Below are 23,247 nucleotides of genomic sequence, written 5' to 3'. Positions count from 1 at the left end.
TATGCCAAGAAGCAACTAAGCCCATGAGCCACAACTCCTGAGGCTGTGTGCTGCAACTACTGAAGCCCTCAGGTCCTAGAGCCTGTGCAACAAGAGAAACTGCAGTGAGAAGCCCGCACACTGCAACTAGAGAGTAGCCCCCACTTGCCACAGCTAGAGAAAGCCTGCTCAGAGCAGTGAGGACACAGTGCAGCCAAAAATTATTTTAAAAAATTAAGCATTAAATAAAAAACTAACACATTTTTTTTAAAGAGATAAATTCATTGGCCTCAGGTCACATTTTTAATAAGTTTCTCTGAGACTGAACCCCTGTTCATGCCACCTAACATCTGTTGGAGGTGCAAACACCTAATGTAGTTTGCTTGATAAATATTCTTTTGATTCTTCTTTCCTTTTCTTAGGTGAAGAGTGGGTAGAGGTATCACTTCATGGTTTCACAGACAAGATTTTGCAGGTTTCTCCCTACTGAAGAAAAGTACAATGTACTGTGTGTGGCTGACTGTTTTGGTTTTTTTGTTTGTTTGTTTGTTTGTTTTTTTACAAATTGAAGACCTGTGGAGACCTTGTTTCAAGCAAGTTGAGCGGCACCATTTTAACAACAGCATTTGCTCACTTCATGTCTCTGTCACATTTTGGTGATTCTTGTACTATTTCCAGCTTTTTGATTGTTATTATACTCTTCATGCTGATCTATGATCAATGATCTTTGATGATACTGTTGTATCGGGAAGTGTCCTTAAAAAAAGAAAGGGAAAGAGACAGAGAAAAGAACAGGTAAAATGGAGATACAGATATGAGCGATGGTGGTGGCAAGCCAAGAAGCCGCAGAAGCTGAAAGAGGCAAAGAGCATCTTCCCCTAAAGCCTTCAGAAACAGCACGCCCAGACTTCAGATTTCTGGCCTCCAGAACTGTGAGACAATAATTTCTTGTTGTTCCAACTGACCAAGTTTGTGGTAATTTGTTAGAGTAGCCACAGGAAGTTCATACACCCATCTTGGATTGCTGCAATGACCACCCCTCCCCCCAAAAAAGGCATGTACATTTCTAGCCAAAAGGTGTGGTACCAAGAAATAAAGCCCTTGGAATGTGGCCACTGTTCTCTTTCTTTGTAGAACTGGACTCTGGTACCCAGTGGCTCTGCATCCACCCCATTGTTTTCGCGACAACAATCTTCCTCTTAATGGAAAGCAGGGTCTCAAAGAAACATCACTTTGATGACAAGCAAAGCTTCTTTACTTATTACTAAGTAATAAGTACTTTACTTATTACTAAGTAATAAGTAAGTACTTTACTTATTACTAAGTAATAAGTAAGTACTTTACTTATTACAAAGTTTTACTTTCCATATTACTCAAAGCTATGATTTTTTCCAGTAGTCATGTACAGATGTGAGAATTGGACCATAAAAAAGGCTGAGCGCTGAGAAATTCATGCTTTCGAACTGTGGCACTGGAGAGCATTCTTGAGAATCCCTTGGACTGCAAGGAGATCAAACCAGTCAATCCTAAAGGAAATCAACCCTAAATATTCTTTGGAAGGACTGATGCCGGAGCTGAAGCTCCAATACTTTGGCCACCTGATGCAAGGAGCCAACTCACTGGAAAAAAAACCCTGATGCTGGGAAATACAGAAGGCAGGAGAAGGAGACAACAGAGGATGAGATGGTTGGATGGCATCACCGACTCTTTGGACATGAGTTTGAGTAAGCACTGGGAGTTGGTGATGGACAGGGAAGCCTGGCGTGCTGCAGTTTATGGGGTTGAAAAGAGTCAGATACTACTTAGCGACTGAACAACAAAAACCTGAGAGGTATTTGTCCACCAGTGTTTCAGTACTTTCTCACAATAGCCAAAAGGTAAAAGCAGCCCATAGTTTTCATCAATGGATGAGTGGATAAGTAAAACGTGGTATGTCCATGTGCGTGTTCAGTAGTGTCTGATTCTCCTCTGTCCTTGGGGATTCTCCAGGCAGGAATACTGGAGTGGGTTGCCATTTCCTGCTCCAGGGGATCTTCCCAACCCAGGGATTGAACCCATGTCTCCTACGCCTCCTGTATTGCAGGGGGATTATTTACTGCTGAGCCACCAGGTATGTCCATACAAAGGAATAATATTTACCCTGAGAAAGGCAGGAAAGTCTGACTCATGCTACAACATGGATGAACCTCGAAGACATCATACTAAGTAAAATAAGCCAGTCATCAAAGGACAAATACTGTATGATCCCACTTCTGTGAGGTCCCTAGAACAGCCAATGTCTTAGAGAAAGAAAGTAGAACGGTGGGTGCCAGGGCTGGGGTTGGGAAATGGGATGTTTGTGCTTAATGAGGATAGAGTTTCAGCGTGAGAAGGTGAGCAATTTCTGGAGATGGACAATGGTGATGGTTGCATGGCAATGTGGATGTACTTAATGCCACTGATCTGTGTATTTAAAAATGATTAAGATGGTGGGAATTCCCTTGTGATCTGGGCTTTCATGCTGAGGGTGTAAGATCCCCAAAACTGCCCAGTGCAGCAAAAAAAAAGAAAAGGTTAAGATAGCAAATTTCATGTTGTGCATTTTACAATAATAATAACAATACCATGCTGTGTATTTTACAGCAATAATTAAAAAAATATGTGTGTTTTACAATAATGATACCATGTTGTATATTTTACAATAATAATAAAACCATGTTGCATAATTACAATAATAATACCATGTTGTGCATTTTACAATAATAATAATACCATGTTGTGGATTTTATATTAATTTGATAATATGATAATAATGATAATAGTGATGGAGGCTTCCCAGGTGGCGCTAGTGGTAAAGAACCTGCCTGCCAATGCAGGAGCCACAGGAGCCGTGGGTTTGATGCTTGGGTTGGGAAGATCCCCTGGAGCAGGAAATGGCAACCCACTCCAGTATTCTTGCCTGGAGAATCCCATGGACAGAGGAGCCTGGTGGGCTACAGTCCAAAGGGTTGCAAAAAGTTGGACTTGACTGAGCAACTGAGCACACACAGAATAATAGTAATAGCAATAAAAGAACTTTTCTCTCAAGACCAAAGAAACTATGGAGCCTGACTCCTGCTGCTAAAATTACTCTGGACTTGAGAGCGGGCCATCGGAGTTCCCGCACTACCCCAGATGGCAGAGTCAGCTTGCCCAGCCAATCATCCCCCAGCCAGCCGGTGGCTTGCCCATCCTCTTCCCAAAATAGGCCTAGAGGCTATTTTGGTACAATCTGTTCTCTCATAAAATGAGATCCCAGAACATTCGTGCTGGACTGCAGGGAGCTGGCTTTCTACCAGCAGCCGGCAGGTGCTAGATGAGCCAGAGCAGACTCTCTCTGGGGACTCTACAGAGCTGGCTTTGTGATCCAACTTCAGTGGCTCCTGCTGGTAGTCCTAGGAAGAAACTGAGGGTCTGAGAAGGGGGTTCACATGCCCAAAGCCACACAACCTTGAAGGTGAAAAGACAGGATAAGAACAGGTCTGAGAAGCTTCAGAGCCTATTCTGGCTTTCCTTTTCTTTTTGATTAAGTAGAATTCTCAGCATAGGTCCTGTGAGTTTTGACCATGATCAAAAATCAGAACAGTTCTGCCCCCTCTCCCCCTGAAACTCCCCTGGTCCCTTCGATGACAATCTCTCCTCCCACTCCTAGACCCTGGTACTCACCAATCTGTTTTCTGTCTCTATGTTTTTGCCTTTCCTATAGCATCCCAGGGGGCTTCCCAGGGGACTCAGTGGTAAAGAATCTGCCTGCCGATTCAGGAGACACAAGAGTCGTAGGCTCGATCCCTGGGTCGGGAAGACCCCCTGGAGAATGAAATGGCTACCCACTCCAGTATTCTTGCTTGGGAAATTCCAAGCACAGGAGAGCCTGACAGGCTATAGTCTATGGAGTCACAGAGAATCGGACACAACTTAGTGACTGAACAATAACAACAGAACATCCTACAAAGTGAGCACACAGGATGTAGCCTGAGTCTGACTTCTTTCAGTGAACAAATGCATATGTGATTCATCCACATTGTTGCATGTGTCAAAAATCCATTCCTTTTCTTGGCTGAGTAGTTTTCCATTGTACGATCGAGTCATTGTATGCTGTTCACCCACTCACCAGCTGAAGGGCATTTGGGATATTTCCAGGTTTTGGTGATTACCAAAACCAGCCACTATAAGTATTTCTTGTGTGAACTTGAGTTTTTGCTTTACTTGGAAATGGGATTGCTGTGTTATATGGTCAGGGATGTTAACTTTTATATGAAACTACTGTCTTCTCACTGTCTTCCACTAGCAATGCATGAGCATTCCAGTGGCTCCAAATCCTTACCAGCATATGGCATTTTGAGTTATTTTTATTTTTCTCACTCTAAACAGTGTTGTATTCATTTGCTAGGGCTGACTTAACAGAACACTATTCACAGTTCTGAACACTGAACTGTTCAGTCACTCAGTCGTTCAGTCATGTCCAACTCTTTGCGACCCCATGGACGGCAGCACTCCAGGCTTCCCTGTCCATCACCAACTCCCAGAACTTGCTCAAACTCATGTCCATCGAGTTAGTGATGCCATCCAACCATCTCATCCTCTATTGTCCCCTTCTCTTCATGCCTTCAATCTTTCCCAGCTTCAGGGTCTTTTCCAGTGAGTTGGCTCTTAGCATCAGGTGACCAAAGTATTGGAGCTTCAGCATCAGTCCTATAGATAGGGTGACTTAACATAAATTTATTTTCTGACAGTTCTGGCAGCTAGACATCAAGGTGTCAGCAGCACATTTGGTTTCTTCTGAGACCCCTCTCCATTTCCTGTAGATGGCCATCTTCTCCTATGGCCTCACATGGCCTTTTCTCTGAGCATGTCTGAGTTCTAACGTCCTCTTTTCTAAGGACACTAATGTCACACATCTATTCTCTTTGGTGAACTGTTCAAATCTTTTGCCCATTTTTTATCAAGTTTTTTTCCTTATTCAAGTTTGTTTTCCAGCTTTATTGAAATGCAATTGATGTATAGCTAACTGCACACTAGGGCTTCCCAGGTGGCTCAGTGGTAAAGAATCCGACTGCCCATGCAGGAGACTCAAGAGACCCAGGGATTCATTCCCTGGGTTGGGAAGATCCCCTGGAGAAGGGCTTGGTCACCCACTCCAGTATTCTTGCCTAGAGAATCCCATGGACAGAGGAGCCTGGCAGGCTACAGTCCATGGGGTCACAAAGAGTCAAACACAACTGAAGCAACTTAGCATGCACACACACCTGACTGGTATATAGCTCCATGAAACCATCACCATAATCAGGAAAGTTAAGACCTCCATCACCTGGAGTTTTCTTCTACTTCATTGCCATCCCTCCCACCCCCACCCCCATCTCTCTCTCTCTCCCCAAGCACCCACTGACTAGAAGTTATTACAGATGAATTTGCCTTTTCTATAATTTTTTATGAAGGGAATCATCCCATATGCATACTTTCTGGTACAGCTTTTTCCCCCATCACAATGCATTTGAGGCTCATTCACGTTATTGTTTGTTCCTTTTTATTACTGGACACTATTCATTCAGTTTGTTTCTTTTTCTTTTTGGCCACACTGCGTGGCATGTGAGATCTTAGTCCCCCTATCAGGGAGCACACCCAAGCCCCCTGCATCAGAAGCATGGAGTCTTAACCGCTGCACCACCAGGGAAGTCCCCATTCACCTTTTGATGGAACTTTGTTCGTTGTTTCCAGTTTGAGGTTATTATTTAAAAGCTGCTATAAATATTCATGTCCATGTCTTTGTGTGGACACATATTTTAATTTCTGTTGGACAAATACCTAAGAGTGGAATGTCTGGGTTAAAAAGTAATTTTTAAAGAAACTGCCAAACTTTCTTAACTTTACTTTTTAAGAAACTGCCAAAGTGTTTTCCAAAGTGGTTGCACCATGTTATATTCCCACCTGCCATGTATGAGAGTTCCAGTTTCTCCATATTCTTGCTAACACTTACTGTGGTCCGTCTCCCTAATTTTAGTCCTCTAGGGGGTGTGAAGTGGGATCTTTCCACCCATTTACCTGATGGCCAAGGATATTGAGCATCTTTCATGTGTTTATCTCTATGCCATCCTGTGTATTCTTTATGGCAAAATGTCCACCCAAATCCTTTGCTCCTTTTAAAATTGAGTGGTTTACTTGTTAGTGAGGCTTAAGAATTCTTCATATATGCAGGATCCACTCCTGTTATCAGGTGTGTGATTTTCAAAGATTTTTTCCTAGTCTGTGGCTTGACTTTCATTAACTGGGTTTTGCACAGAGTCTTAGCTGCAAATTAATCCCGTTAATCATCCAACCTATTTTGAAGGGTAGTGATAGTCATCATCCTCTTTTTCCCAAGCAACAAACAGGCTTAGAGAAGGGGAAGCCTGATGACCTACAAATGGCACAGTGAGGATTAAACCCAAGTCTACCTCATCCAAAACCCCACAGACTTCACCCACTGCCTCTATCTCCCCCTGGTGACTAAGGGCTAGCATGAGCTTCATTCTCCTAGAAATTCCATGTGTCTCTAAGTTTACAGACTCCCATTGTGCCCTGAGGCCCAAAGAGCAAGAATGAATCAAACAAGCCATCAGGATTCTTTCACAACAAATTTATTTGCTGATCCTTCACGCTGAGCCTCGACAGACATGCAAGAGGAGGAATTTGGGGGCCCTGCAGCCTCAGGACCCACCAAGCTCCCAGGCATCACCAGATCAAGGCACTTTTCCAGTAATTGGGCAAAACCTGGGACCCCAACAACCCAAGGCCTATGTGACACAGCCACAGGCTGATGCCCTGAGCATGCCCTGAGCACCCACATGCAAAGAACAGTCCCAAGCCAGCCAATTCTGGGCCCAAATCCCACCTGAGACTGGCCATGCCCCACCCACCTACCCCTCTTGAATACCCTGGTGACCTAGGCTGAGGTGGAGGTGGCCAGAAGGGGCGCTCAGCTCCCACTCCCCTTGCTCACCCTGAATCAAGTCCCCAGCCTGTTCAGTAGCAGCACGCGGTTTGGCACATAGTAGGCAAGTCTTTGTTGAATGACTGAGCGAGCGGCAACGAGGATGCCAGCACTGAGGGAGGTCTCATGGAGCTTCTGGAGTCTAACAGTGAGTGCTTGAAGCCCCTGGACTAGAGCCAGATCTTGGAACCCCCCGCCTGGCCAGCTGCATTTCTTTGGTTTAGGGGGCAACCTGAAGCCAAGGATCAGAACAAGCCTCCCCTACCCCTCCATGCTCTCAAGTCTAGCCTAGACACAGCTACTGAAGGCCTCCTTTGTTCCAGGTAACTTGTGGGGTTCTCCAAGCCACAAACACAAAAGATCTAAAGCGCAAAACTGTTTTTTAAGCATGATGAACCTCCATCAAGGCCTCACCTCCTGACTGCATTGTGCTTCTGAGCTTACAAAGCTGGTTTGTCAGGTCCAGCCTCACATCAGCCCTTGTATACAGAATGGGGTGAGGGGCCGCTATACTGATGGGCACGCAGGGCTCAGAGCAGGTGGCAGCTTGCCCAGGGATGCCCAGGAGAAGCTGACAGGAAGAGACGTGGAAATCACAGCAGCTACCTTACAGCAGACAGGAAACATCCGTCAAATGGATGAGCCTCAACATGGCTTGAAATTCTTTCAGAGTCAAGGTGTCATTTTAGAGAGGGAATAACAGGACCAAGAACATAACTGCCAGGGTTACCGGTTGGAGCTATTGCTGGGATTCTGTGGACTGCTCCCCCAAAGCTGTAACTCTATGGGGACCTGGCAGAAGAAGAAAGGGACTCCCATTCTTATAAATGCCCTTCACCCCCCATAACTCATTTAACCCCCCACACCAGGCCCGGAGGGTGGGCTGATGGCCCCAGTTTGCAGACAGGGAAGCAAAGGCCTGAAGAGGGGAGAACTGAGCCCAGGTCCTGGGTCTGGATCTTCTCCCTGGTGCCCTGAAGACCCCCTGGGTTGCCCCCTAATCCGCCTTCTTGGTCTTCTTCTTTCTGGAGCCCTCACTCAGCTCCTCCTTGGACTTGGTGGGCAGGGGTGAGTGTGGGGAGCCAGGCCCGCTGCCACCCTGGGATCCACCGTGGTTGTTATGGTGATGGTCGCCCCCTGAGGCCGACCCAAACAGCACGGGGCAGACGTAGGCTTCCAGGACATCAAAGGGGGAACTGTGGGAGTGGGTGGCCGTCAGGAACACCTGAGGTGGGATGACAGAGGGACAGGAGACAGCGAGAGAGCCAGCAGGAGGAGGAGGCAGAAGCAGATTGGGGTGGGGGGATAGAGAGAGAAGATCAGAAAGTCAAGGGCAGAGGGAGCCTAGACTCAGATTTCTGGCGGCATGCACCCCTAGGAAGGTGATCGACTATCCTGCTTTTTGCAGGATGCAAAGATTTTGGTGCTTAAAATCCCAGCCAAACCGGAACAGTTGGTTGCCTTTTCCCCAGGAATATTTCCACCCACCACGCGCACACCTGGGCTCAGAGAGGAGCTATGCTTGGTCTGGGGTCACTCACTCCCTTCCTCTATTCAGTGTGGTCCCCTCCTAGGGAGCCAGCAATGAAGTTCCCCAGCTCCACGGGGCAGGGAATGGTGTGTGGCCCCGAAAGACCTTTCCTGAGTAGGAAGTGACTCCAACTCAAGGCCTGAAGGTTAGACCAGCACCATTCCTAATCCAGCCCGCTCTCCATATCCAAGGCACAGAGCCCCCATACTCCAAACAGACTCCATACTCTCCTGCTTCCATCTTGGCCTTATGGGGTCCTCTGCCTGGAAGACCTTATTCTGCTCACTCTCACACCCTCCTGCTGGACACTGATCTTCTCACACCCTCCTCTCAGGCATGAAGCTACTGACAAGCTCCTCCCCACCCCCAACCACCTCGACTTTAGGGCTGTCCTTTCCCCAGACACCCCAAGGCTATCAGCCCAAGTTTCCCATCCTCAGCCCAGGAAGCATGGGTCAGCATTAGCCAGGATGGGAGGACTTACCTTACACGATACCATGAACATGGTGAAGATGAAGATGAGGCTGGCTTTGGACACTGGGAGCCAGCGGGTCTGCTGGAGGGTGAAGAGGATGGCTCCATACAGGCTGGCCTTGGTGGGGCTGGATGGGGTGGCTCTGGTTATCTGGAGGGTCTAGATGGCTCAGGGCTTTGTTCCTCTGGCCCAGAGCCCCTTCTCCACCCACCCCTGCTGTGCCCAGCTCCCACCCCAGCTTCTCCGGGGTGCACAGTGGGAAGATGCCCATGTGACATGGACGAGATGGTACCTCCCTGTGCAGTAAAGAGTTAACTTGGTGCAAAGAGAGCTCTCTCCTCTGGCCTGCTCCTGAGAGGTACCCATGAAGTTCTGCCTGGTAGGAATGTCTTTGTTCACCTAGGGACTCTAGGTCACACCAGATGATAACGATGTGATTTCGGGTGGGGTCTAGGGCCGCATGGTATCAGCTGAACCTCTGGAGGGACTGAAGACTGAGGTTGGCCATCCAGGATGTCAGTTAGGTCCATGTGACCAAGCTCCAGGAAAACCCCTGAACACCGGGGCTTGGGGGAACACTACTGGGTGCCAATCTTAAATACATACAGTCACACATGGATACTGGGAGCAATAGGTGCTGTTCACACAGCTCCTCGGAGAGGGGACGATTGGAAGCTTGCACCTGGTCTCTCCCCGGATGCTATCCCTTGTGCCTTTTGCCTGTGCCAGTTTTAATCTGTTCCCTTTTACTCTAATAAACTATAACCCTAAGTATAACAGCTTGGCCAAGTTCTATGCCTCCTCCTAGCAAATCATTGCACCCGAGAGTGGTCTTGGGGACTCCTGAACAATGCACTCCCCTGGAATGTGGGATTATGACACACAATTATTATTGATTTTCCTTTTCTTCTTTGAAGAATAGGCTTCCAGTATTCTGACTTGCCCATGAGCTAAGTGTGTGTCATAAGGATAAAATGAGACAATGCCATGTTTTGCAACATATGACATGGGAGGTTGTTTTCACTGGCACATGTTGTTGATGTTCAGTTGCTAAATTGTGTCTGATCCTTCGCAATCCCATGGACTGCTGCAGCATGCCAGGCTCCTCTGCGCTTCACTATCTCCCAGAGTTTGCTCAAATTCATGTCCATTGAGTCAGTGATGCCATCCAACCATCTCGTCCTCTGTCATCCCCTTCTCCTCCTGCCTTCAATCTTTCCCAGCATCAGGGTCTTTCCAATGAGTCAGCTCTTCACATCAGGCGGCCAAAGTATTGGAGCTTCAGCTTCAACATCAGTCCTTCCAGTGAATATTCAGGGTTGATTTCCTTTCTGATTTAGGACTGGTTTGATCTCCATGAAGTCCAAGGGATTCTCAAGAGTGTTCTCCAGCACCACAGTTCAAAAGCATCATTGGCATATAAGTGAGTCTTTTAATGTTGTCATATTTTAATGGCAATAGCTTTATGGAAGAAAATTCAACTAGCCTGATCCTTTCAGGTGTTTTAAAAATGTATTAGACTGACGCTGAGGAGAGTCGGTGGCTGCTGAGGGCTGATCGAGTCTGATCTCTCCGACTGAAGAGCGTGGCGTGGGACCCTGGTGTGGGCTTCACACGCATACCTCAGAATGCCGGGTCTAAGTTGTGGATTTTATCAACACAAATTTCCTGAGGTGGAAGATGTAGTGATGGTGAATGTAAGGTCCATTGCTGAAATGGGCGCTTGTGTCAGCTTGCTAGAATACAACATCAAAGGCATGATTCTTCTGAGTGAGTTGTCGAGAAGGCGTATCCGTTCTATAGACAAACTCATCCGAATTGGCAGGAATGAATGTGTGGTTGTTATTAGAGTGGACAAAGAAAAAGGATATATTGATTTGTCAAAAAGAAGAGTTTCACCAGAGGAAGCAATCAAATGTGAAGATAAATTTACCAAATCCAAAACTGTTTACAGCATTCTTCGTCATGTTGCTGAAGTCTTAGAATACACCAAGGATGAGCAACTGGAAAGCCTGTTCCAGAGGACTGCCTGGGTCTTCGATGACAAGTACAAGAGACCCGGATATGGTGCCTATGATGCACTTAAGCTTTCAGTGTCAGATCCATCTATTTTGGATAGCTTAGATTTGAATGAAGATGAACGGGAAGTACTCATTAACAATATTAATAGGTGTTTGACCCCACAGGCTGTCAAAATTTGAGCAGATATTGAAGTGGCTTGTTAAGGTTATGAAGGCATCGATGCCGTAAAAGAAGCTCTGAGAGCGGGTTTGAACTGTTCTACAGAAACCATGCCCATCAGGATTAATCTGATAGCTCCTCCTCGGTATGTAATGACTACAACCACCCTGGAGAAAACAGAAGGCCTCTCTGTCCTCAATCAAGCTATGGCTGTTACAAAAGAAAAAATTGAGGAAAAGAGGGGAGTCTTCAATGTTCAAATGGAGCCCAAAGTGGTCACAGATACAGATGAGACTGAACTTCCAAGGCAGCTGGAGAGGCTTGCGAGAGAAAATGCAGAAGTGGATGGAGATGATGATGCGGAAGAAATGGAAGCCAAAGCTGAAGATTAACTTTGTGGGAAACAGAGTCCAGTTTAAGGAACACAAAGCAGCCTTCCTGGCTATAAACCCTAGACTTAAAAGTTTTCCAGTATCGAAAACTTCAAAGCTGAAAATTTTTTATTTCTAAGTATTTAAATGTTCCAACAGACCAAAACATGAAATGCCCTCCTAAATGTTAGCTGTTTACACACAGTAGCTCCAACACCTTGAGCATTTTTTTAAGGGAGTGGCCTGATTTCACTAGAGACAGATCTTCAAGACAAGACATAAATTGGGCTTATGATTTCCATTTCTGATATCTCCAGATTGGCACCCCTTTGTAGTTTAGTGCCTCCATGAAATTTACCAGAGGCACCCAAAGCAAATAGTTCCAACCTTTCTATATAAAATGTATCAAGCAAACATTAAATAAATTTCTGGGATATTAAAAAAAAAAGTATTAGACTAAATGCCTCATGGGGTCCTGGGTTGAGTCCTGTATATGACCATCTGGTCTTACCCTTTGTTTTCCACCTAACCCCAACCACATTCCCCACCACACCCTCACTTCCCACCCAAAATCTGTACCCTGGCCCTGAAGAACCAGGCGGAATCTTTTCTCACTTGATAGTTGGCAGATGTACTGGCCTCCGTCCAGAGTCTCCTTTGCCAGAAAACTCCTACTCAATCTTCAAAACACATTTCATAGGTGATGAAGGAGTGTCTTATCCCCCTGAAGCCCTGCCTAACCCCTCGGTAGTGTCAAGGCTCTGCCTCTGAGGTCCCCCAGCCTTGGCCTCTGGAAGCTTCTGGAAGGAGAATCAGGGGACCAAGGCTTCTCAGTTACCAGAGTATCCAACCCAGGGTCAGGCCCAGGGGGTGGGGAGGATGGGATACTCACAAGGACATCTGCAGAATCTCGTTGGTTTCTGGCTTCCAGACCCCTCGGAGCAGCTGCTCAAGGTTGGACATGAGAGTGACACCAGAGCCTATGGGACAGGGTACTTCTGAACAAGCCTGCCACCCCCAGCTTCCCATTCTTCTTGGCTGAATTCCCAACAAGAAGTTGCTGGAGTCTTCTCCAGAGGAATGCTGAGCCTAAGGTGTTGCAGGTGGGAAAACTGAGGCCAAGAAGGGACAGTCTTCCCAAGGATCACAAGGCATATTCAGAGCAAAACCAGCATGAAGTAATGGGGGTCACATACCACCTGCAAGATATGTCTTGATCAAATCTGGATTGTCTGCCCTCATGTTTTCAATCCAGGATCTTGAACTGTACAAGAGGCTTCCAGAGGGCTTCCCAACCCCAGCCTCTCTCTCCCCTTGGGTTCTGACCTTTCAACCTTTCTTGAGCCACCTGCCCTCTGGAAGGCATGTTGTACCCCTGGGGAATTTTCTCTTTAGTACAGGCTTCCTAGAGAGACAATAAGGAGACCCATATCAAGATTTTTGGTTGAATTTCCAGAAGAATCTTCCCATTTACTTCAAATGTATTGGCTAAAGAGGCTTAGACACTCATTGAAGGCGTGGTTGTGCCCACTGAGTTTGCTTCTGGGGAGTCTTTGCCCCAGAGAGGCATTTAGCAATATTTGTAGACATTTTTTATTTCGCCACCGGGGAGGGAGCTGCTACTGGCAACTTGTCAGTTGAAGCCAGGGATGCTGCTCAACATCCTGTAACACACAGGCCAGCCCCCACCAGAGCGTGATCCAGCCCTCAGCGTCAGATGTGCCTTAGGACCCTGGCTTGCTGGAGGGTACTCCTGGGCATTTGGGAGTACCCACTTTGGTGGGCAGGAAACAGGAATACAGAGCTTAGTGGTATTTAGCACCTGCTCAAGCCTTCTTTCCCTGCCTTCTTGTCACTCCCTGGCCCACCTCTGCAACTGTTACTGTTGAACTGTCTATTTCTCCTTTAACTTCCCTCAGTTTTTGCTTTATGTATTTTGGTGCTCTGTTTTTAGGCGCATATGGGACTGATGCTGAAACTGAAACTCCAATACTTTGGCCACCTCATGCGAAGAGTTGACTCATTGGAAAAGACCCTGATGCTGGGAGGGATTGGGGGCAGGAGGAGAAGGGGACGACAGAGGATGAGATGGCTGGATGACATCACCAACTCGATGGGCATGAGTTTGAGTAAACTCCAGGAGTTGGTGATAGACAGGGAGGCCTGGCGTGCTGCGATTCATGGGGTCGCAAAGAGTCAGACACGACTGAGTGACTGAACTGAGCTGAACTGATGTTTAAAATGGTTATATCGTCCTAGTGAATTGATCCACCATTATAAACTGTCCCTATGTAATTTTAGTAACTTTTTTTTTTTAGTCTTAATGTTTATCTTGGTCTGCCTGTTAGCATAGATAGAGGAGGGGGAAAAGGAGGGCTTCAAAATAGTTATGAATGTGAATGTTGAATTCAGAGGACCTGGTGTCAAACCCCATCTGTGCCCCTGTAACCACATGACCTTGGGCAAGTAATTTCATTTCCTTCCTCAGTAGAAAGGGATGATGCTAACTTTCTGCTAAAGAAGAGTCAAGTAAGATGCACAAGGAGCTCAACTCAAAACTTACCCTGGATTGGGGATCTTAACCTAGAGTCTATGAACCCAGAGAGGAAACAGAATTACATTTTCATTTTCACATCCTTCAGTGAAACACAGCCTTTCCATTTATCATGAAGGGAGGCAATTACCTTGGCAGGATTTGCAAGTCTATGACTGTCATCAACAGAACTCATGGATTTTTTTTCTTTTCACATTCTCATTGTTGTAGATGGTTTCAAATACCATTTGTGCTCAACACTGCTTCAAGAGCATGAGACTTATTAGAAGTCAGTGGAAGGTCTGCTATTTAATCACTAGTAAATATGCATAAAAGGCTTCCCATGTGGCTCAGTGGTAAAGAATCCACCAGCCAATGCAGGACACACAAGTTTGATCCCTAGATTGGGAAGGTCCCCTGGAGAATGAAATGGCAAACCACTCCAGTATTCTTGCCTGGGGAATCCCATGGACAGAGGAGCCTGGTGGGTTATTTTCCATGGGATCAGAAAAGGGTCAGACATGACTGAGTGACTAAACAATGAACAACAATAACAAATAGACATAAAACTACTAAAGCCTATTTTTGAACACTTTGTAACTACTTTAAAATAATAGGTTTCCTTTATTCTCCTATATATTTTATGTCATGCACTTAAGAAAACATAAAAAGGTCTGTAGGCTTTACTGGGCTGACAAAAGGGCCATAGTCCACCAAGCTTAACAGGGGTATGATTTCCTCTCTGTGAGGCCCTTGACAATGCCTGGAGACATTTCTGGTTGTTGCTCTGGTGGCAGGTGCTACAGGCATCTTCATGGGTGGAGGCCAGGGATGTGCTCAACCCCCTACAACGCACAGGACAGCCTCCACACAGAGAAAGGTCCAGCCCCGCATGTGAGTAGGGCCGCAGTTGAGAAATCTTTCTCCAGAGGCATTAGCTATCCTTGCTTCATTGTCCTATTTACTTTTTTTTAAAAATCTCTTCTGAACTTGTCACAATACTGCTTCTATTGTTTAAGTTCTGGTTTTTTGGCCCCAAGGCATATGGAATCCTCGCTCCCATGTGGGATTGGCTCAGATGGCTGATGACGGCCACTGAGAAGCGGCTCTCAAGTGGGGTGACCTCCCTTTGTCCTGGTCATGGTCCTGCTTACCTTTGACCCACCCGGTGGCGATCATGATGAACCACCCGTGGTGGTAGTGGTGATGGGCGTGATGGATGCCCACGGCGATCTTGCGAACTCTCACCACCTCCTTCATGGCCACAAAGATGAGCTTCACTGGCAGGAAGCATACACACTTGTAAAAGAGGTCCAGCGGGCAGAAGAAAATCAAGTACCTTTGGGGAGAGAATGCCAAGCATCAGGGGGAGACAGACCCTGGGGGCCCTCGGAGATGAGCTTGTGTCCAGACTCAGGACAGCTGGGCGGAGAGGGTGGTGAGTCAGGGCTCAGTGTGGAGGTTTGGCTGGCGGGTCCTAGTTCCTCCCACCTCCCGGGTGGTGGGATCGCCCTGCCCGCCGGCTCTGCTCCCCCACATCCCGCCAGACCCGTGATGCTCACCAGACCGCTGAGGCCAGCAGGATGCTGGAGTTGTTGCTGAAGTAGTCGATCACGGGCTCCCCAAGGAGCAGATCAGCCAGGATGTAACTCCCAAAGCAATGCAGCATGGCACACAGCCAGGACGCCATGGGGTGGTGCCGGGACAGCTCAACTGCTCCTGAGGGGCACGGGGGTGTCCCCACCATCACCAAGGCGCTGAGGGCATGCTTCACCATCATGCCCTCTGACCAGCCCATTCTAATTCAGCCGCCTTCCCAGATTGTCCGCCCAAAGCCCTGCAGTTCATCCATTTACAGAGGAAGAACCAAGGCTCAGAGAGACTGTACACATGTCCGAGATCACACAGAGAGAAGGCAGAACCAGGTTGGGGCTCTTTCCTCTGAGCTCAGAGAGGATGATAATTAAAACAAATCATATTTAGCAGGTCTTCCCTTATAGCTCAGTTGGCAAAGAATCCACCTACAATGCGGGAGACCTGGGTTTGATCCCTGGGTTGGGAAGATCCCCTGGAGAAGGGAAAGGCTACCCACTCCAGTGTTCTGGCCTGGAGAATTCCATAGACTCTAAAGTCCATAGGGTTGCAAGGAGTCGGACACGACTGAGCGACCTTCACTTTGACTTTCATATTTAGCAAGCATTCCTGGGTCAGAGGTGGTGATGGTGGTGGTTTACTCATTAAGCTGTGTCCAACTCTTGTGATCCCACAAACTGTAGCCCATCAGGCTCCTCTGTCCACGGGGTTTTCCAGTCAAGAATACTGGAGTGGGCTGCGACTTTCTTCAACAAGGGATCTTTCTGACCCAGGGATCAAACCCGGGTCTCCTGCATCTCAGGCAGATTCTTTACCGCTGAGCTATCAAGAAAGCCCTCTCAGACACTGGGTTTTAGTGTTTATAGGAAGGACTCATTAAATCCTCATTGATGACTGCAGCCAAGTGATCACTCTTATTATCCTACCCACGGAGACTGAAACTTGTTTTGTTTTGCTTGGCCATGCCTCTTGGCTCATGAGATCTTAATTCCCTGACCAGGGATTGAACCCATGCCCCCTGCAGTGGAAGCATGCAGTCTTAACCATTGGACCACCAAGGAATTATGAGGAGACTAAAGCTTGAAGAGGGCAACATGCAGCTGAGAATGTCTGACGCAGCTACTCCTGCCTTGGGCCGGATGCCAAGATCCCCATAAGCCTACACCTGTACCTTTGGTCTTTCCTTATCTAAAAGAAAAAAAAAAGTGGGTGCAGTAAAATATACATAAAATGTGCCATTTTAACCATTTTAAGGGTATGGTTCAGTACCATTAAGCACACCTATGTTATTGCACAACCATCCCCATCATTCATATTTATAGATTTTTCACCTCACAAAACTGAAACTCTGGCCCATCAAACATTAACTCCCCGTTCTCCCTTCATCCCAGCCTCTGACGCCCACCACTCTTCCTTCCATCTCTCTGAACTTGACTATTCTAGAGATCTCAAGTAAGTGGAATCATACAGCATCTGCCATTTTTGTGACTGGATCCTTTCATTTTGCATAAAATCCTCAAGGGTCATCCATGTCATAGGATGTGTCAGATTTTTCTTCCTTTTTAAGGATGAATAATATTTCATTGAATGTGTCTACCACCTTCTGCATATCCATTCATCTGTCAGTGGACATTTGGGTTGCGTACAACCTTTAGCTATTATGAATATGGCAGCTAAGAACAAGAGCATACAAATATCTGTGAGTTCCTGCTTTCAATTCTTTGAGGTATAATTCCAGATGTGGATTTGCCAGATCAAAGGTTAATTTCATTTTTAACTTTTTGAGAAACTTTCCCACTGTTCTCCACAGCAACCATGCCATTTTACATTCCCACCAACAATGCACAAGGGTTCCAACTTCTCCACCTCCTCGGTAACACTTACTGTTTTGTTTTTTAGGACTAGCTATCCTGATGGGTGTGAGGTGGTATCTCATTGTGGTTTTGATTTGCATTTCCTTAATGACTGGTGGTCTGGTATGCCCATCTCTTTCATAATTTTCCACAGTTTATTGTGATCTACACAGTCAAAGGCTTTGGCATAGTCAATAAAGCAGAAATAGATGTTTTTCTGGGACTCTTGCTTTTTTGATGATCCAGCAGATGTTGGCAATTTGATCTCCGGTTCCTCTGCCTTTTCTAAAACCAGCTTGAACATCTGGAAGCTCACAGTTCACGTATTGCTGAAGCCTGGCTTGAATAATTTTGAGCATTACTTTACTAGCGTGTGAGATGAGTGCAATTGTGCAGTAGTTTGAGCATTCTTTTGGATTGCCATTCTTTGGGATTGGAATGAAAACTGATCTTTTCCAGTCCTGTGGTCACTGTTGAGTTTTCTAAATTTGCTGGCATATTGAGTGTAGCACTTTCATAGCATTATCTTTCAGGATTTGAAATAGCTCAACTGGAATTCCATCACCTCCACCAGCTTTGTTCGTAGTGATGCTTTCTAAGGCCCACTTGACTTCACATTCCAGGATGTCTGGTGAGTGATCACACCATCGTGATTATCTGGGTCATGAAGACCTTTTTTGTACAGTTCTTCTGTGTATTCTTGCCACCTCTTCTTAATATCTTCTGCTTCTGTTAGGTCCATACCATTTCTGTCCTTTATTGAACTCATCTTTGCATGAAATGTTCCCTTGGTATCTCTAATTTTCTTGAAGAGATCTCTAGTCTTTCCCATTCTGTTGTTTTCCTCTATTTCTTTGCATTGATCGCTGAGGAAGGTTTTCTTATCTTGCCTTGCTATTCTTTGGAACTCTGCATTCAAATGGGAATATCTTTCCCTTTCTCCTTTGCTTTTCGCTTCTCTTCTTTTCTCAGCTATTTGTATATGCAGGTCAGGAAGCAACAGTTAGAACTGGACATGGAACAACAGACTGGTTCCAAATAGGAAAAGGAATACGTCAAGACTGTATATTGTCACCCTGCTTATTTAACTTATATGCAGAGTACATCATGAGAAACGCTGGGCTGGATAAAGCACAAGTTGGAATCAAGATTGCCGAGAGAAATATCAATAACCTCAGATATGCAGATGACACCACCCTTATGGCAGAAAGTGAAGAACTAAAGAGCCTCTTGATGAAAGTGAAAGAGGACAGTGAAAAAGTTGGCTTAAAGCCCAACATTCAGAAAACTAAGATCATGGCATCTGGTCCCATCGCTTCATGGCAAATAGATGGGGAGACAGTGGAAACAGTGTCAGACTTTATTTTTTTGGGCTCCAAAATCACTGCAGATGGTGATTGCAGCCATGCAATTAAAAGACACTTACTCATTAGAAGGAAAGTTATGACCAACCTAGATAGCATATTAAAAAGCAGAGACATTACTTTGCCAACAAAGGTCTGTCTAGTCAAGGCTATGGTTTTTCCAGTGGTCATGTATGGATGTGAGAGTTGGACTGTGAAGAAAGCTGAGCGCTGAAAAATTGATGCTTTTGAATGAACTGTGGCGTTGGAGAAGACTCTTGAGAGTCCCTTGGCCTGCAAGGAGATCCAACCAGTCCATCCTAAAGGAGATCAGTCCTGCGTGTTCATTGGAAGGACTGATGCTGAAGCTGAAACTCCAATACTTTGGCTACCTCATGAGAAGAGTTGCCTCATTGGAAAAGACCCTGATGCTGGGAGGGATTGGGGGCAGGAGGAGAAAGGGACGACAGAGGATGAGATGGCTGGATGGCATCACCAACTTGATGGACATGAGTTTGGGTGAACTCCAGGAGTTGGTGATGGACAGGGAGGCCTGGCGTGCTACGATTCATGCGGTTGCAAAGAGTTGGACACGACTGAGCGACTGAACTGAACTGAATGACTGGTGATACTGAGTACTTTTTTCAAATGCTTATTGGTCTTTTTTTTTTTTTCTCTGCACCACCATTGTTTTAAATATTTTAACTTATTTATTTTGCTGTACTGGGTCTTAGTTGTGGCATGTGGATCTAGCTCCCTTGCCAGGGATTGAATCCAGACCCCCTGCATTGGGAGCACAGAGTCTTAGCCACTGGATCACCAGGGAAGGTCCTTATTGGTCATTCCAATATCTTCTTTGCAGAAATGTCTATTCAAGTCCTTTGTGCATTTTTTTAAAAACTGGGTTGTCCTTCTTTTGTTGAGCGTGCTCCTATGGAGAAAGTTTATTTGCTTTGACTGGCCCCAGATAGGAAGGTACATAAGAAATTTGAAAGGACAATCTGATGCCCTGCTTCCAAGTCTTGTCTTACTGGGAGAGTGCCATCAGGGCAGAGGGAAGTCACGAGATACTGGTACCAAGACGGACAGTGCAGGCATGCCCATGTGTTTGGAAGGGTGCAGAAAGAGCAATGAGCAAAGCCAGATAAGGGAGTCCTTGAATATAGAATTATACTGACAGAGTGGGGAGGGAGAGAGAGCAACCCTATTAGCAGCATAGAAGGGACAAAGACACAAGCAAAACCGTCCAAGCACAAATGCCACTTCCTCCAGGAAGGTTTCCCTACTAAGCCAGTCACTCCTGAGGACTTCCACTACCCTGTGGACTCCACTCTATTGGTACTTCACACAATTTTTTCACATTGAATATGAGAAAGTAGCTTAGTAGTTGCTTAGGGATAGAGGGGATAGGGGAGATGGGAAGGTAAGAGCTCAAGGATCTAGGTTTCTTTGACAGGTGATGGTTGCACAATTCTGTGAATATACTTAAAACCAGTGAATGGGATGGTTTAAATGGGTGTATTGGGTGGTACAAGAATTATATCTCCATAAAGCTGTTAAAAAAAAAAATAAAAGGCCAGCAAAGAAAAGATGTACTATATTTCACAGTTTCTGCAACTGAAGATTGTTGCTTTGTTGTTTGGTCACTCAGTCGCCTCCAGCTCTTTTTGTGATCCCATGGACCATAAGCCCACCAGGCTTCTCTGTCCGTGGGATTTTCCAGGCAAGAATACTGGAGTGAGTTGCCATTTCCTTCTCCAAGGGATCTCCCTGACTTAGGGATCGAACCCGTGTCTCCTGCATTGCAGGTGGATTCTTTACCACTGAGCCACCAGCTGAAGCCCACAGCTGAAGATGCACACATACACAAATGATACTAATTGAGTCTTCTTGTTCAACCCAAGAAAGAGCATGTGAAACAATGGACTTACCTAGCAAATAGAAATAGGGACCCCACCCCTAAGGAAGATGGCTCAGTGCATTAGTTTCCACCTTGATGTACATCAGGATTACCTGGGGACTTTACAAACACCTGATCCCTCTGCCCCAGCCAAATGTCTCAGTTGGTGGGTCTGGGGTGTGGCTAGGCTTGTGGATTTTTTAACGCTCTTGAGTGATTCCTCTGTGCAGCATAGTCGAGCACCACTGAGATAGGGGAATGAGCTGGTCTGTGTCCTGACATCCTGCAGCCCTGATAACCCCAAACCTTCCATCCACGGCTGAGAGGTTGGGCTCCCAAGAGCAATGGTTTTCAAACTGTGTTCCTGGGAACTATGAGGGTTTGCAGGAGCCAAGGAGAAATCAAGTGGGTATGCTGGAGTTGAAATGGAGCACAATTTCATTTACTGCTTCATCTCAGACTTTGGCATAAGATTTCATTCAAAAAGGAGAATCTGGTATTCACATAGCTGCTGCTGCTGCTGAGTCGCTTCAGTCGTGTCCGACTTTGTGCAATCCCATAGACAGCAGCCCACCGGGCTCCCCTGTCCCTGGGATTCTCCCGGCAAGAACACTGGAGTGGGTTGCCATTTCCTTCTCCAATGCATAAAAGTGAAAAGTGAAAGTGAAGTCGCTCAGTTGTGTCTGACTTTTTGCGACCCCATAGACTGCAGCCTACCAGGCTCCTCTGTCCATGGGATTTTCCAGGCAAGAGTACTGGAGTGGGGTGCCATTGCCTTCTCCACAGTCATTCTTACAAATGTTCATAGCAGTTTTTATTTGTAAACAACTTAAATGGCTTCAATGGGTGAATGGATAAACAAACCCTGGTATATCTGTACCATGGAATACTATTCAATAATGAAACAGGGATGAAATGAACCAGGGATGCAAAAACTATCTGAACAGATCTCAAGAGTATAATGCCCAGTGAAAACTGCCAATCTCGGTTATGAACTGTCTGATTCCATTTATGTAACATTCTCCATGGGATAAAAACCATGGTGATGAGTGGCAGAGAGCAGATCAGTGGTTACCAGGGGTTAGGCTTCTAAAGAAGATCTAATTATAGAGGGCTTCCCTGATAGCTCAGTAGGTAAAGAATCTGCCTGCAATGCAGGAGACCCTGGTTTGATTCCTTGGTCAGGAAGATATGCTGAAGAAGGAATAGGCTATCCACTGCAGTATTCTTGGGCTTCCCTTGTGGCTCAGCTGGTAAAGAATCTGCATGCAATGTGGCAGACATGGGTTCGATCCCTGGGTATGGGAAGATCCCTTGGAGAAGGGAAAGGCTACCCACTCCAGTATTCTGGCCTGGAGACACAACTGAGCGACTTCCACTTTCTTTTCACAAGGGAGTTTTCCTGGGGTGTCAGAACCACTCTATATCCTGACTGTGGTGGTGGTTACTCAAATCTACACATGTGATAAAATTTCAAAGGACTGTATTTTTTGTAAAGTGCAAGGAAAAACAGCTGAATAAAGTCTATAGTAGGTGTTACTGGTGTCAATCTCCAGTTTTTTTATTTTTTAATATTTATTTGGTTGTGTTTGATCATAGTTGTATACACAGGATCTTTCATTGTGGTTAGCCAGTAGGGTTAGCTGTGGGGCACAGGCTTAATTGCCCTGTGGCATGTAGGACCTTAGTTCCCTGACCAGGGATTGAACCTGCATGCTCTGCATAGGAAGACAGATTCTTAACCACTGGACCTCCAGGGAAGTCCCAATTTTCAGGTTGGTTTGTTTGTTGTTTTTCATAATGAGCTATCATTAGGTAAGATGTCATTGGATGAAGCTGGGGAAGCTGGAAACTCTTTGCTTCATTTTTGCAACTTCTGGAAATACCCTGGTGGTACAGCAGTTAGGGGGGCTTCCCAGGTGGCGCTAGTGGTAAAGAACCCACCTGCCGGTGCAGAAGACCTGGGTTTGATGCTTGGGTCAGGGGGATCCCCTGGAGAAGGGCACAGCAACCCACTCCAGTATTCTTGCCTGGAGAGTCCCATGGACAGAGGAGCCTGGCGGGCTACGGTCTGTAGGGGCGTAGAGTCAGACACAGCTGAATCGACTTAGCATGGCACAGCATCGCCGTTAGGCTTCGTGCTTTCACTGTGGAGGGTTCAATCCCTGGTAGGGGAACTAAGATCCTGCAAGCTGTGTGGCATAGGCACAATAAATAATAAATTACTTCTGAGTCTTGAACTTTTTCAAGATGAAATCTATTTTAAGATCACAAATTAAAATGAAGGTGGGGGGGGCGTCTAGTTCCTTAAAAACACATTTACAAAACCACTAGAGGTACAAGATTGATGTCTATTAGTCAAACTGTACAATTTGTACTACCCACTGAAAGTCTTGCAAATCTTTTGAAATAGTTCAGTTCTATCTTTATCCTGTTATTGTCATAATCTTCCAGTCACCGCCCCCCCCAACTTGGAACTCGGGTGTCTTCTGGTGTGACAACT

The 23,247-nt window shown here is 46.0% G+C and overlaps 2 protein-coding genes across 2 annotated transcripts in view; one reads left to right on the top strand and one right to left on the bottom strand.

Annotated features, from left to right (window-relative positions):
* Positions 1–6,595: 6,595 nt before the first annotated feature.
* Positions 6,596–23,247, bottom strand: part of TMEM38A (transmembrane protein 38A) — a 34,254-nt gene continuing 17,602 nt past the window's right edge. Inside the window, exons 2-6 of the mRNA XM_043467218.1 lie at positions 15,618–15,774; positions 15,210–15,394; positions 12,415–12,502; positions 8,980–9,097; positions 6,596–8,189 (exon numbers count right to left, since the gene is read on the bottom strand). Coding sequence (XP_043323153.1) covers positions 7,962–8,189; positions 8,980–9,097; positions 12,415–12,502; positions 15,210–15,394; positions 15,618–15,774 — 776 coding nt within the window. The 3' untranslated portion in view covers positions 6,596–7,961. The remainder of the gene's footprint in view (positions 8,190–8,979; positions 9,098–12,414; positions 12,503–15,209; positions 15,395–15,617; positions 15,775–23,247) is intronic.
* LOC122440684 (eukaryotic translation initiation factor 2 subunit 1-like) lies at positions 10,500–12,145 on the top strand. The gene is given in 1 exon segment (XM_043467217.1): positions 10,500–12,145. A coding segment is annotated over 1 exon segment (945 nt). The 5' UTR covers positions 10,500–10,598; the 3' UTR covers positions 11,544–12,145.

The sequence above is a fragment of the Cervus canadensis genome, chromosome 4 (assembly GCF_019320065.1).
Source record: "Cervus canadensis isolate Bull #8, Minnesota chromosome 4, ASM1932006v1, whole genome shotgun sequence".
Classification (NCBI taxonomy): domain Eukaryota; kingdom Metazoa; phylum Chordata; class Mammalia; order Artiodactyla; family Cervidae; genus Cervus; species Cervus canadensis.
This window is presented reverse-complemented; position numbering and strand designations above follow the sequence as displayed.